At 36.1% G+C, this 16,242-nt stretch overlaps 1 protein-coding gene across 1 annotated transcript in view; it reads right to left on the reverse strand.

Moving 5' to 3' along the window:
* GRIK2 (glutamate ionotropic receptor kainate type subunit 2) overlaps window positions 1-16,242 on the reverse strand; it is a 730,896-nt gene that overhangs the window by 455,060 nt on the left and 259,594 nt on the right. Inside the window, exon 2 of the mRNA XM_040239120.1 lies at window positions 3,874-4,041. Within this exon, the coding sequence (XP_040095054.1) occupies window positions 3,874-4,041 (168 nt within the window). The remainder of the gene's footprint in view (window positions 1-3,873; window positions 4,042-16,242) is intronic.

Here is a 16,242-nt window from a genome sequence, read left to right on the forward strand (position 1 = left end):
GAGAGAATATTTTAGAATTTAAGGGGTGAATATTCATTTTGCAAAAATACTTCATATCCAGGGGATACTTCAGGGAAATACTTCAAATCAGGGGAATAATGTTCCTTCCCAAATTCTCTGGTCATCCTCTACAATTTCAGATTCTGAATCAGAATCCATCTATTGGGAGAATGGCATTGAAACCTGCATAATATCATATATGAAACAAATCACCAGTCCAGATTCGATGCATGATACTGTATGCTTGGGGCTGGTGCACTGGGACGACCCAGAGAGATGGTACGGGATGGTAGGTGGGAGGGGGGTTCAGGATTTGGAACACGTGTACACCTGTGGTGGATACATGTTGACGTATGGCAAAACAAATACAGTATTGTAAAGTAGTTAACCTCCAATTAAAATTAAAAAATTTATATTTTTAAGAAAAGAATCCATCTATTTTTCATGGCCCATCTAAAAAGCTATGGATGGGCACATAGTTTAGTATCTGCAATATCTGATGATATAGGTCAAGCTGTGCATACAAATGCCCATACAAAACCTGGCATGAGTCACAGAAGGTGAGTTCATAGGGATTAATCTCATTGAGTAGGAAGAACATCAAACTATTTAATTAAATACAGAAATATTTAATCATCTTTATTTATTTGGCTTTTGGATACTGTAAGACTTTTATGATATACTAAATTAGTTTTAACTTTACATTTACGTGTAGAAAATTTTATTCACATAAATAATAATTATAGTAATTAAGATACACATAAACAAATTAGAAGGTATTCAGACAGCAATAGCAAAACTGTGACAGGACTTTAAATTGTGTAAGGTATACTAAAGCAACTGGTAAGTCTGGGTCTAGAAAGTCAATAATTACTGGAAACGTAAAACTCATTTTTGAATACATGAAGAATCTGATCTGTGAAAGAGGATAAAATTTGTTTCTTTTGACTGGAAAAGGAAGAATTAGGGCAAATGTATAGAAGTGTCTCATGAATTCTGACACAACTTAAGAGAAGAAGTGTTCAAATATGTAAGTCTGTTCCAAGAGGCAACAGTCTGTCTATCCCTGAAAATATATAAGGATGACTGAAATATTTAACAGATGACTATTGTTACCGGGATTTAGGGATCAATTAGATTTTCAGGCTTAATCCGTTCAAAATAATTTGTCATTCTACTGTGCAAAATTTACTGATTTTTCCTTCAGAGATTTTGCCACATAAAATGCAATTTGATGGATGGATTCTTAAGCACAGAGATATTTAATAAATAAAGTTTAGTTAGAAAAAAACACATTTGTTTAATCTTTTTTCAAAAATGCAATTCGATATATAGTTTTTGAACACATATAGATTCTTACTTTTAAAGTAATAATCAGAATTCTGAATCAGTAGAAAGTTTGGAGCCTCAAGTTTTTCACTCACATAAATTTTAATTCACATACATTGAAAATAAAAGATCTTCCTTCTCTAGATTTTTGACAGGTCACAAATCAAGAAATGTTAAAAATATTATATTAGCTTATACAGAGCTTCTGAGGTGTGTTTCAAAGAAAAAATAGAGTTTTGGGGTATCAGAGGAGTCATTTAAAAGCAATATATGATTCAAAAAATAATTCAAATTCTAATGCATCAGAGTTTATTGAGCAAAACAGTATTGTCTATTAAAAATATAAGATCATATATCAGTGAAAATTTAAACATTGAACTTACATTCTTGCCTTGGAAAAATAAATTTTAAAAGTTTAACAATGTCCAAATGAATTGGTATTTTATAATGAATCATATCAGTATTACATATATTATTGAGGTCTCATAAAATTCAAAACTATATTAGATCTCTCCTTTTTATTAGTGGGCTTGTCTGATAGCTCAGCTGGTAAAGAATCCGCCTATAACGCAGGAGACCCCAGTTTAATTCCTAGGTTGGGCAGATCTGCTGAAGGAGGGATTGGCTACCCACTGCAGTATTCTTGGGCTTCCCTGGTGGCTGAGATCATAAAGAATCTGCCTGCAATGTGTTGGGAAGATCCCCTGGAGAAGGGAATGGGCTACCCACTTCAGTATTTTGGGCTGAGAATTCCATACATAACTGAGTGGCTTTCACTTCATATTATCTCTTTAGGTATTGCTGTGCCACCCAAGCAGTCATAGGTCAACAAGCAAGTGCTTCACAAGACAAAATCCAAACCATGACATCCACCATTTCAATATCTCACAAAGAAAGTTATTCATACACTTATTTGAGCTTTTTCAGCTTCAGGCAAAAGTCACTTCAGGAATTAGATTCCCAATGGATTTTTAATGAGTGAAAAATTTGTAAATATTTTTTAATATTCTAAAAACCAAATGAGTTTACCACCTCATAATTTTGCTAAGATATTCCCAAAGTAGTAAGATGTTTGTTATCAGAACATTCTAGTCTACTTTTTTTTTATGTTGCTACTTTGAAGTCACCATTAAGAATCTATTAATATTTTATTTATACTGTACTCATATTCCATATTCTTTGGTCTAAATTATTTCATTTGAGACAGAGCTTCTTCTTCCTAATGGAAATAGTCATGAACGATGTCACTAATCAAATGCTCTTATCTTGCAGCTAATGACTTATTTTGCAATTATGATGACACATGTCGTATTTCACAATAACCTTTACCCCTTTCTCAGCCTTCAAAACCTTTCATCACCCTGACATGGTTCTGAAATGTGGAAACTTATTTTTATTCATAAAGATATGAATTCAAAGGGCAGGCATCACATAGGCTTTGATAAACACTAGTTAGCTGGGGGAAAAGAAGGATACTTTCATCTTAAGAAATATTATATCTTATCAACTGCCATTAATATTAATGAATTTAGAAGAACTCTGTACTGAGTTAGAATTATAAGTAATTATGTACATTTCTATCAATGTAAGGTAGCTAATAAAACAATATTAGCATTATAGAATAGCAAGCACTGTCTTAAAAATAAGAATTTAGAACAAACGTTTTCTAAGTCCACTCCTTTGAGAAAATCTACCTTATGGAATTTAATTTCATGAATGCTAACTATACAAGAGAAAAAAATCACCTACTTAGACAAAGTAAGCCAATGAAAACATCTCTCAAAACATATTTATTTCTAAAACTATTGTTTGGTTAAAATAATGCATTGACAGTAGTTTCTCTATTACTTTAACATATGTATTAAACTCATATCTCAGAAAATTATATTGCTACTCTTATACTGAAAATACAGCTTTATAAAATAACAAATAAAATTCATAAGGTATTTTTATTATTTTTTCATGTAATCCAATTTTTATATCATTAGCCATTTATTCTCAGTTACAAAAAGAAATATCAAGTGGCTAAAAAATAGGCAACATAAATGAAAGACTGATCAAATTTTTCCAATTAAGTTTTAAAATTAGGCTGACATTTTCAAGTCACTTGGAACCATAGAACTTTCAAGATACTCAGTAAATTAAGACCACAGTAGTAAAGTAGAATTGACACATAATGCAAATAAAAATGTAAAATTGGATTATAAACCTTGGTAAAATCCACTGATGGCATTTTTTTATTTTAGTAGGTTCTTAAAATAGGAATAGTTTAGTAGTAAAACAAAAGGATTAATGGGGGAAAAGAAAACAACTTCACTATTCCAGACCTAACTACATTTCATGTTATAAACAAATTTTTTTCAGCAGGTAATCATATCACTTTACCTTTCCTGAAAAAAAAAAAATATAAATGCAGCTCAAAAAGAAATATTTGCATGAAAATATTTCTAGTGACTTATTAATTACTTTGTAGATTAAGAAATCTCTCAGAGTAGCTAAAAATTTGAATTTCAGAAAACACACAATTAAATATCTATCAATTACCTTTCTTGGATGCTTCAAAACTGTCATAGAGGTTTATCTTCTGGGTGTCATAGGTAAGGGTGGTATTGGGCAACAAGGTTCTGTTTCTGTTGATTGTGTTCACAGCAAATCTGAATGCAAGTTCCTCAGCTCCCATTGGGCCAGATTCCACATATTCAAAAATACCACCTGGCAAAGAAAGGAAAAATCACACAGTTCTTACAAGATAGAGAAAATCTTGGAAGGTATCTGTACTTTTATGTATGTATTTGGGTACTTAATCTGTGTGAGTGTGTGTGAGTATATGTTATTTGTCTAAGAATGTGGAATATGAATACTTCAAATATTCAAATAAAAATTTGAATTTATGCCCTTTAACATAAATTCACACTGGCAAAATTTCTTTGATATTGATAACAAAATTATATATGATTTGAATATGATTTTGCCTTTTTAGTTTGTAGTTGCTTCTTTTAGGGCCTAGGTATGTATAGATCCTGCATTAAGTACTGAACTCTTAAAGATTTGCACACAGTTCCAAAATAATCAGTCCTCTATATTGATACAAAGCTATAAGGTTAGCATTGGGAAAACTGTATTAAATTTGTCTCTGTTAATTCAGACATCTGAATTCCTTAACATAATTTTTAATAGTTTTAAGTTTACTAATAACTTACCATTTTAAAAACCCAAAATACTTAATTCACTTGCAAATTGCAGCATTTTACTTGTAAGAGAAAGAACAAAGTAGCATTTTCTATGTGTTTTACTCTACATCCTGTTTCAGAAAAGACTTGACATTTTTGAAAGATAGCTCTCCCAAACCATGAAAATTCCTTAGGCAGTGAATAACACTGTAGCAAATAATTTTGGTCATAAAATGTGGAATATAATTTAACCATGTGTTCTTTCCGTTTGGCACCTTCCACCAGCTGTGTCTCAGACCAGTCCCCTCAGTTGTGTCCCAGCCTTGATACCCTCTTTCTCTCTTCAGTTGTGAGTGACCTAACTGAGAACTTTGGCTCCAAGAGAATCTCTTCCTTGTTGGTTTGGTGAATGAAACGAAAGGGGGAGCACCTGATAGCTGACATCCTCCAACCTCTGTCTTTAGGAAACCAAAACATTAAAAATAATGAACATTTACTTTTCTCCCTTTCAAACTTCACACCACGTGCTCTCAGCACAGTCATTCACAAATAAACTCCCTTGAATAGGACATTTCCACAGCTTGCAATTCATACCTCATCAAAAGTCTTTTGATACATGAATGTCAGGAGACATCAGCACACTACTTATTCTAAATGAGTAAGAAAGTCATGGTATGGTAATAATTCCTCCAAATATGAGGAATTAGGACTCAGAAGATACCGCAGTGATTGGACAAATTTATATTCAGGAAGAATTGGAAATATTTCATTTTACATCATATTAGTTGGAAATATTTCTCTTATTTTTTCAACTAATTTGATGGCATGGTTACAGAACAGCTAACTTATTGTGAAATTATACTCTGAATATGTTTTAAATCATGGTGAGTTATGCTAAGCAGAAGGATAATAAGTATTTATTGACATCCAAATACTTAATGGGCGTCAAGAACAAAGTTAGATGTTATGTATGTGGAGGAGAACAGTGGTACGAGCATGGACTCCAGAGCCAAACTGTGTTTACATTCTGGCTCTGCCACTTGTCATCCCAGGCAAATTGGGCAGTTGCTTAAATCTTCAGTCTGAATTTCTTCATCTCTAAAAAAATAGATGATGATAGAGCTAGTACATAGAATTGTTAATAGAGAGCAAATTGTGTCGTAACAAAGCACTTAGAATCAGTGATGATCATAGAGCTAACACTACATAAGTGTTTAAGATTTCACTGAGTCTTCAAAGCAATCCCAAGTAGTATAGTTTTACAGAAAACCATCTTGTGACCGAAGATCAGGCAGCTATCAAATGATAGAGGCAACATTAGAATCTGTTCATGCCTGACTTGGAAGCCCTTGCCTATTTCACTACAAATTAGTAATTTTCTTCAAACTTTCATTCAGGCAAAATACACAAAACGTGCTAATTCCTAAAACGTGAGATAAGATGACTTCAATAAAAATATGCAGTTAGAAATGTAAGATCATATATATGGAACAGAAAAATCATTGAGTAATTGGAAAGTACTTCTTAAGCTTAATTAGGAACACAGAATTGATTCCAGAAATGCAAACCTGAAGTCATTTCTTAACAGCAAAATAAAATGAAAAACTGAATCTTCTACTTTTCTCTGTTCAAATTTTAATTTGAATGTGGTATAAGTGCAAAATGAGGAAAATCCCCTGGAGGAGAGCATGGCAACCCACTCCAGTATTCTTCCCTGGAGAATCCCATGGACAGAGAGGAGCCTGGCAGGTTACAGTCCATAGCATCGCACAAAGTCAGATATGACTTAAGCAATTTAGCATGCATAAATAGAAAATAAGCATACAGAAATGGTCAACACATGATAATAGCAGGTTACACCTTTCCTATCTTTCACCTCTCTTCAAAATAACAATCTACTTTGAAAATTATGTGTCAGAGTCTTCTAATATTGAGACTACACCAACTCTGCGGCCCAAAATTTTGCTCCAGGTTTTATGTCCAAGAAAAACTGTATATCTATGTTCATCAAAATAAGAAGAAATATTGTATGACATCTCTTATATGTGGAATCTAAATAGAAATGATACAAATGAACTTACAAGACAAGAAACAGACACACAGACTTTAAGAACAAGCTTATGGTTACCAGAGGGAAGGATGGTGGTAAGGGACAGTTAGGGAGTTTGGGATGGACAGGTACACACTGCTATATTTAGAATGGATAATCAACAAGGACCTACTGGAGAGCACATGGAACTCTGCTCAAGGTTTTGCAGCAATCTGGATGGGAGGGGAGTTTGGGGGAGAATGGACATGAATATGTATGACAGAGTCCTTTCATTGTTTACCTGACACTATCACAACATTGTTAATTGGCTATACCTCAATATAAAACAAAAAGTTCAAACAGCTAAAAAAAAAAAAAAAGGAAGAAGAAAGAAAAACATGTACAAGAATATTCATAGTAGGGCTTCCCTGGTAGATCAGCTGGTAAAGAATCTGCCTGCAGCACAGGAGACGCTGGTTTGATTCCTGGGTTGGGAAGATCCCCTGGAGAAGGGAGAGGCTACACACTCCAGTATTTTGGGGCTTCCCTAGTGGCTCAGATGGTAATGAAGCCACCTGCAGTGTGGGAGAACTGGGTTTGATCCCTGGGTTAGGAAGATCCCCTGGAGGAGGGCATGGCAACCCACTGCAGTATTTTTGCCTAGAGAATCCCCATGGACAGAGGTACACCCCAATACAAAACAGAAAGTTTAGAGGGAGAACACGATGGCAGAGAAGTAGGTGGATGTGGAGCACATCTCTCTCCACGGATACATCAGGAATACACCTTCAGACACAGAGGTGCATGCAGAACACCAGCTGAGAGCAGACAAGAGTACTTGACCAATGGAAAAGAATATATAGAACCGTGCAAAACTTGGTAGGATGAGGGAAGTAGGGGAAAAAACAAGAGTGTTAGTAGGACTGGACCTGTGCTCAGCAAGTCAGGGAACTGAAGCAGGGGTCCAATCCCCAAGTCAGGGCAACTGCCTGAGTCAGAGAAGAAACATTTAAGGCTGAGACTGAAACAGCTGATCTGGGGCAGTCTAAATGGAATGAGAACAGACACTGCTTGCCACACCATACATACCCCAGGCAGGAATGAGGGTCTCCTGGAAGGGGCAGTGGCTGGGAACTGGAGTTTAGGGATTGTGGAGCAATCCCAGGGCGAGGGCTGCTGTTGACTGTAGAGAGACGGATTGAGGGGATGTGAGGGGGGAGATCGTGGTGGGAGATGCCTGTAGAGGAAACCAGGTAGCCATGGAAGTAAGGCGCTACTGCTGAGTCATGCAGAACACTACTGGAGCCATCATCATAGCCTCTCTCTTCACGCACCAGCATCAGCAGCTGAACAATAGAGAGGCTGGCCCATCAAATGCCTTACGCACTGAACTACAGAGTAGGACCCCACCCAAGGTGCTCCTTTCAGTGTCTGATGCGTGGAACTAGAGTAGGATCCCAACCAGGGTGCTCCCTTTAAGTGCCTGTCGTGCCAAACAACAGAGAAAGACCCCAGGCAAGGAATCCCTCTAAGTGCCTGTATGGGCAGAGCCATGGAGAAAGACTGGCCAAAGAGGCCTTCTAATCGCCAGCTACAAGAGGCTCAAAAAAGGGCTCTGATAGGGCCTTAACTCCTGCTGCAGAGGCAGTCCGAGTCCTTGCACAGTTGGCGCCGCCAGGGTCCCCGCAAGCCAAGCAGCTGCACCACCTTCACGCTCAACTCTCACTGGGTCAGAGCTTCCACAGGCAACAAAAAAAAAAGTCTTGTGTTTATGCTCACAGGGTCGTTTCAGTCCTGTCTCTTTGCAGCCCTGTAGACTGTGGCCTGACATGCTTCTCTGTCAGAGAGGGGGTTCTCCAGGCAAGAATACTGGAGCATATTGCCAAAACTGGTTGCCATACCCTTCTAGAGCACTATATTTCCTGCTGCCCTAGCCACCAACCCCCCTGAATACCTGGTGCTGCCAGAACCCCTATGACCCAAGCAGCTGCACCACCTCCACACCTGGCCCTCACAGGGGCAAACCCAAGCCCTCCAGGGCAGCCTCAGGAGCTAAAACCCATGGATGACACACATGTAGAAGTGGAAATAAAACCACACTTGAAACCCAAGGGCAGTTTGGCTAAGGAAAAAGACCCAAAACCTTCCCACCAGCTATACAAGCTGCAGATTAAATCCACACGATGAACTAAGATGACTCCGTGTCTAAGGAATATATAAAAGGCAACTGAGAGTGCCCACAAAAGAAAATGCACTAGCTCTGATAGCTGTGGACATTGGAGGCAAGAACATACAGGAATAGGACCAGATTAGAATCTGAACAGCCTCCACAGCTGGTCCAGAGATCAGCACAGTGTTGGAGGACATCCTAGGGAGGTGAGGTGAATGGTGATTCCTGGTATGGGAAAGGACTCTGACAGCAGCGATTCAAGAAAAACATTTATTATTTTTATTTTTTGACTTGTTCTATAGATTCTTTTGGATTTTTTTTCCTTTTTTACCCCTCTGTTATAGTTGTCAATTTTATTGGCACTAAGCAATCCAATTAAACTTTTGCACTTTTTTTTTTTCTTTTTCCTCAGACACATTTTTTTTTTACTGTCATAAACCTCTATGTCTACATTGGGCTTTTGCAGTTCTGTGGAGTTTTCCTCTTTTTTTCATTTTCCTTTTTTTTTAAATTTTTTATTTTTTAAGCCTATGATTATTTTTTCTACATTTATTCCTTTGTTTGCTTTTCCTTTCCCCTTACAGTTAATCTTTAATGTATATAAATCATCCTTATCTACCTTTAACTTTGTATATCTCTTCTTTCTTTCCTTTCTCTCCTTTCCTCTCAACATATTTGTTAGTTTTAATTTCATTGCTTTATTCCCCACTTGGCACCCTGCTATAGTTTTGTTATCCAGTTTGTGCTTTACTTGGTTTTGTTGTGGGAGATATAATTTTTGTTTCTCTTTGTTTGTCAGGTGAATCTATTGTACCTAATTTTCGTTGGACTATTTTTTGATTTTGCTTATGGGTGTATATGTATACATGTATATTCAGTCACAATTTCTATTGTTGTTATAAACGTCTGCCTTGACATTGGGCTTTTGCAGTTCTGTGGAGTTTTTCTCCCCTCTCCCCCTTTTCTTTCTTCTTCCGTTATTGCTCTTTTCTTTTTTTTATAATTTTAATTCTTAATTTTTTAAACCTACTATATTTTTTCTACACATTCCTACTACATACACTTATTGGTTTGCTTTTCCTACTGTTCTTTTCCCCTTTCAGTTAACCTTTCTTGTATATAAATCTTCTTCATCTACCTCTCTTTAACTTTGCATATCTACTCTTTCTTTCAACATATATTTGTTAGTTTTCTTTTCATTGCCTTATTCCCCTCTTGGCACCTTGCTTTAGTTTTGTTTTCTAGTCTGTGCTTAAGTTAGTTTTGTTCTTAACTGGTAAATATAATTTTTTATTTTCTTTGTTTGCCAGATCAATCTACTGTACTTTATACTTGTTGGACAGTTTTCACTTTGTTCATGGGTATATATGTATATGTGTATATTCCATTATTTTAATTATTATTTGCCTGATTTTGTAACTTCCATTTGTCTGGGGTTCATCTTTGGTTTCTCATTTTCAGATATTTGTTTTACTCTCCCTTAATGCCATAACAAACTCTTATGGACTCTTCGTTCCTGACCAGAGATCAAACTCTGAGCCTTTGGATTGAGAGCACTGAATCCAAGACCCTAGACTACCAGAGAACTAACCCTAAGGAGTATCAAATAGCGAGAACTCACACAAAGGAAACCACTTGAATATAAGACCCGGGATCACCTAACCACCAATAGCACCCTGTGCAGGACACCTCATCTATACAACAAACAAAACAAAAATACAAACCCAATCATCAGCAGACAGGTGTAACACCTCACTCAGCCTTGCCCATCAGAGGAAAAACAAACAAACAAAAACTCAGCATAATCTAACCCTATAGGAAGTTCACATAAACCACTGATTAAACTTAGGAGGGCAGAAACCAAAAGGAAGAAAGAATTTAACCTTCTTCAAGGAAATAATTCAACTTTCTTTGAAGCCTGGGAAAAGGGGACTTCAAATACAACACCTTAAAAAAAAAAAGAAAGAAAAGTCAGAGAAATACAGTACAAATGAAGAAATAAACTAGAAACACATAAGTCCAAATAAATGAAGAGGGAATAGGAAAATTACCTGAAAAAGAATTGAGACTAATGATAGTAAAGATGATCAAAAACCTTGAAAGCAAAATGGAGACAATGCAAGAATCAATTAACAATGATCTAGAAGAATTAAAGAATAAGCATACAGAGACAAACAACACAATTACTGAAATTAAAAATACTCTAGAAGGAATAAATAGCAGAATATCTGAAGCAGAAAAACAAATCAGTGAGTTAGAAGATAAAATGGTGGAAATAATCTTTGAAGAGCAGAATAAAGTAAAAAGAATGAAAAGAACTGAGGATAGGCTCAGAGACATCTGGGACCATAGCAAATGCATCAACATCTGAATTATAGGGGTTCCAGAAGAAAAAGAAAAAAAGAAAGGTATGAGAAAATTTTTGAAGAGATTATAGTTGAAAATTTTCCAACATGTTAAAGGAAATAGCCAATCAAATCCAAGAGAGACAAACAGTCCCATACAGGATAAACCCAAGGAGAAACACATCAAGACACATACTAATCAAACAAAGACTAAACACAAAGAAAAAGAATATTAAAAGCATCAAGGGAGAAGCAACAAGTAACATACAAGGGAAACTCCAAATGCCTAACAGCTGGCCTTTCAACAGAAACTCTGCAAGCCAGAAGGGAATGGCAGGATATATTTAAAGTACTGAAAGGGAAAAATCTACAACCAAGATTAGTGTACCGAGCAGGATCTCATTAAAAATTGATGGAGAAATAAAAATCTTTTAAGACAAGCAAAATTTAAGAGAATTCAGTACCACCAAACCATCTTTACAACAAATGTTAAAATGGACTTATACAGTCAAGAAATACAACAGAAGAAAAAAGATCTATAAAATCAACACCAAACAATTAGAAAATGACAGTATGAACATATATATCAATAATTACTTTCATTGTAAATGTACTATATGCTCCAACCAAAAGATGCAGAGTGGTTGAATGGATACAAAAATAAGACCCATATATATGCTGTCTACAAGAAACCCACATCAGACCTAAAGACACATATAGACTGAAAGTGAGAGGATGGAAAAATATATTTCATGCAAATGGGAAGCAAAAGAAAGATGGAGTAGCAATCCTCATATCAGACAAAATAGATCTTAAAGAAGTCTACAAGAGATAAGAAAGGACACTACATAATGATCAACAGATCAATCCAAGAGGAAGACAGAACAATTGTAAATATTTATGCACCCAACATAGGAGCACCTCAATACATAAGACAAACACTAATAGACATAAAAGGAGAAATTGACAGTGACACAATAATAGTAGGAGACTTTAACACCTCACTCATGCCAATGGACAGTTCGTGAAAACAGAAACTTAATAAGGAAACACAAGTCTTAAATGATATATTAGGTGAGATGGATCTCATTGATATCTTCAGGACATTCCACCCAAATGGAGAAGAATGCATGTTCTTCTCAAGTGCACATGAAACATTCTCCAGGATCGAGCACATCTTGGGTCACAAATCAAACAGTAAATTTAAGAAAACTGAAATTGTATCAAGCATATTCTCCGACCACAACACTATGAGACTAGATATCAATTACAAGAAAAAAACTGTAAGAAACACAAACACATGAAAATAAAACAATGTGCTTCTAAATAACTAACAGGTTACAGAAGAAATCAAAAGCAATATCCAAAGATTTCTAGAAACAAATGACAAGGAAAACACGACAACTCAAAACTGATGGGATGCAGCCAAAGCAGTTCTAAGAGGGAATTTTATAGAAATGCAATCCTACCTCAAGAAACAACATGTTTCCCTTGTAGCTCAGTTGGTAAAGAGTCCTTCTACAATGCAGGAGACCTGGGATCAATTCCTGAGTTGGGAAGATCCTCTGGAGAAGGAAATGGCAACCCATTCCAGTATTCTTGCCTGGAGAATCCCATGGACTGTAGCCTGCCAGTCTCCTCTGTCCATGGAATTGCAAAAGTCAGACACAACTTAGCGACTAAACCACCACCACAACCTCAAGGAATAAGAAAAACATCAAACAGATCAACTAATCTTACAGATAAAGTAACTGGAAAAAGAAGAAGAAGGAAAAAACAACACAAATTAATAGAAGGTAAGAAATCAAAAAGATCTAAGCAGAAATAAAGTAAGGAAACAATAGTAAGATTAATAAAACTAAAAGCTGGTTCTTTGAGAAGATAAAATTGACAGGCCTTTAGCCAGACTCACCAAGAAAAAAAGAGAGAAGAATCAAGTAAACAAAATTAGAAATGAAAAAGGAGAGGTTACAACAGACAATGCAGAAATACAAAAGATTATGAGAATATTATGCACAACCATATGGCAATAAAATGGATAACCTGAAAGAAATGGACAGATTCTTAGATAAGTTCAATCTTCCAAGACTGAACCAGGAAGAAATAGATATTATGAGCAACCCAATTACAAGCACTGAAATTGAAGCTCTGATCAAAAATCTCCCCAAAAACAGAAGCTCAGGACAAGATGGCTTCACAGGAGAATTCAATCAAACATTTAGAGAAGATATCATGCCTATTCTCCTAAAACTCTTTCAAAAAATTTCAGAGGAAGAAACCCTTCCAAATTTATTCTATGAGGTCAGCATCACCCTGATACAAAAACTAGACAAAGACAAAACAAAAAGAGAAAATTACAGGCCAATATGACTGATGAACATAGATGTAAAAATCCTCAACAAAATTTTAGCAAACAGAATTCAGCAAAACACCAAAAAGCTCAAACACCATAATCAAGGTGGGTTTATTACAGGGATGCAAGGATTCTTCATTTGCAAAGAGCCTGATGCTGGGAAAGATTGAAGGCAGGAGGAGAAGAGGATGACAGAGGATAAGATATTTGGATGGCATCACCAACTCAATGGACATGAGTTTGGGTAAACTCTGGGAGTTGGTGATGGACAGGAAGGCCTCACATGCTGCAGTCCATGGGGTAGCAAAGAGTCAGACATGACTGAGTGACTGAACTGACTTGAAGGATTCTTCAATATATGTAAATCAATCAATGTGATACACAGTAAAAAAAAACAAATTGAAAGATAAAAACCATATGATAATCTCAATAGATGCAGAAAAAGCCTTTGACAAAATTCAGCACCTACTTATGATTAAAACTTTTCCAAAAATGGGCATAGGGGGAACTTACCTCAACATAGTAAAGGCCATATATAATAAGCCTACAGCAAATATTATTCTCAATGGTGAAAAACTGAAAGCAGGAATGAGACAAAGGTGTCCACTTTCACTACTATTATTCAACATAGTTCTGGAAGTCCTAGCTACAGCAATCAGAGAAGAAAAAAAAATAAAAGAATCCAGATCAGAAAAGATGCACAGCTCTCACTGTTTGCAGATAACAAGATACTGTACATAGAAAATCCTAAAGATGGTATTGGAAAATTACTAGAGCTAATCAGTGAATTTAGAAAGGTTGTGGGATATAAAATCAACACACAGAAATCACTTGCATTTCTATATACTAACAATGAAAAATCAGAAAGAGAAATTAAGGAACCAATCCCATTCACCACTGCAACAAGAAGAATTAAATATCTAAGAATAAACTTACCTAAGGAGACAAAAGAACTGTACACATAAAATGAAAAGACACTAATGAAAGAAACCAAAGATGACATAAACAGAGAGATATTCCATGTTCCTAGGTAGAAAGAATCAATATTGTGAAAATGACTATACTACGAAATGCAGATTAAATGAGATCCCTATCAAATTACCAATGGTGTTTTTCACAGAACTAGAACAAAAAATTTCACAATGCATATGGAAACACAAAAGACCCCAAAAAGCCAAAGCAGTCTTGAGAAAAAAGAATGGAGCCGGAGAAATCAAGCTTCCTGACTTCATATTATACTACAAAGCTACAGTCATCAAGACAGTATGATACTAGCAGAAAAACAGAAATATAGACCAGTGGAACAAGATAGAAAGCCCAGAAATAAACCCATGCACTTTTGGGTACCTTATTTTTTGCAAAGGAGGCAAGAATAGACAATGGGACAAAGACAGCCTCTTCGGGTGCTGGGAAAACTGGACAGCTACATGTAAACGAATGAAATTAGAACTATCCTAATACCATACACAAAGATAAACTCAAAATGTATTAAAGACCTAAATGTAAGACCACAAACTACAAAACTCTTAGAGGAAAACATAGGCATAACACTCAATGACATAAATCAAAGCAAAATCTTCTCTGACCCACCTCTAGAGTAATGAAAAAAAAAAAAAAAAGGAAGGAAGTGGGACCTGATTAAACTTAAAAGCTTTTGCACAGCAAAGGAAACTATAAACAAGGTGAAAAGACAACCCTCAGAATGGGAGAATAATAGCAAATGAAACAACTGACAAAGGATTACTTTCCAAAATATACAAGAAGCTCATACAACTCAATTCCAGAAAAACAAACAATCCAATCAAAAAGTGGGAAAAGGACCTAAACAGACAGTTCTCCAAAGAAGACATACAGATGGCTAAGAAACACATGAAAAGATGTTCAACATGGCTCATTATTAGAGAAATGTAAATCAAAACTACAATGAGATATCACCTCACACCAGTCAAAATGGCCATCATCAAAAAGTCTATAAACAATAAATGCTGGAAAGGGTATGGAGAAAAGGGTTACACTCTTGCACTGTTGGTGGGAATGTGAATTGATACAGCCACTATGGAAGACAGTATGGAGATTCCTTAAAAAACTAGGAATAAAACCACCATATGACCCAGCAATCCCAATCCTAGGCATATACCCTGAGAAAAACAAAATTGAAAGAGACACATGTATCCCATTGTTCACTGCAGCACTATTTACAATAGCTAGAGCATGGAAGCGGGAGAAGGCGATGGCACCCCTCTCCAGTACTCTTGCCTGGAAAATCCCATGGACAGAGGAGCCTGGTAGGCTGCAGTCCATGGGGTCACTAAGAGTCGGGCATGACTGAGCGACTTCACTTTCACTTTTCACTTTCATGCATTGGACAAGGAAATGGCAACCCACTCCAGTGTTCTTGCCTGGAGAATCCCAGGGACAGGGGAGTCTGGTGGGCTGCCGTGTATGGGGTCGCACAGAGTTGGACACGACTGAAGCGACTTAGCAGCAGCAGCAGCAGAACATGGAACCAACCTATTGAGAGATGAATGGTTAAAGAAGTGGTGGTATATATATGCAATGGAATATTACTTAGCCATAAAAAGGAATGATTTGAGTCAGTTCTGATGAGGTGGATAAACCTAGAACCTATTATACAGAGTAACATGAGTCAGAAAAAGAAAGATAAATACCATATTCTAACACATATATACAGAATCTAGAAAAATGGTACTGAAGAATTTATCTACAAGGCAACAATGGAGAAACAGACAAAGAATAGACTTATGGACATGGGGACAGGGGAGGAGATGGTGACATGCGTGGATAAACTAACATGGAAACTTACATTACCATATGTTAAATAGATA

This window comes from Oryx dammah, unplaced genomic scaffold, assembly GCF_014754425.2.
Source record: "Oryx dammah isolate SB20612 unplaced genomic scaffold, SCBI_Odam_1.1 HiC_scaffold_4, whole genome shotgun sequence".
Lineage (NCBI taxonomy): Eukaryota > Metazoa > Chordata > Mammalia > Artiodactyla > Bovidae > Oryx > Oryx dammah.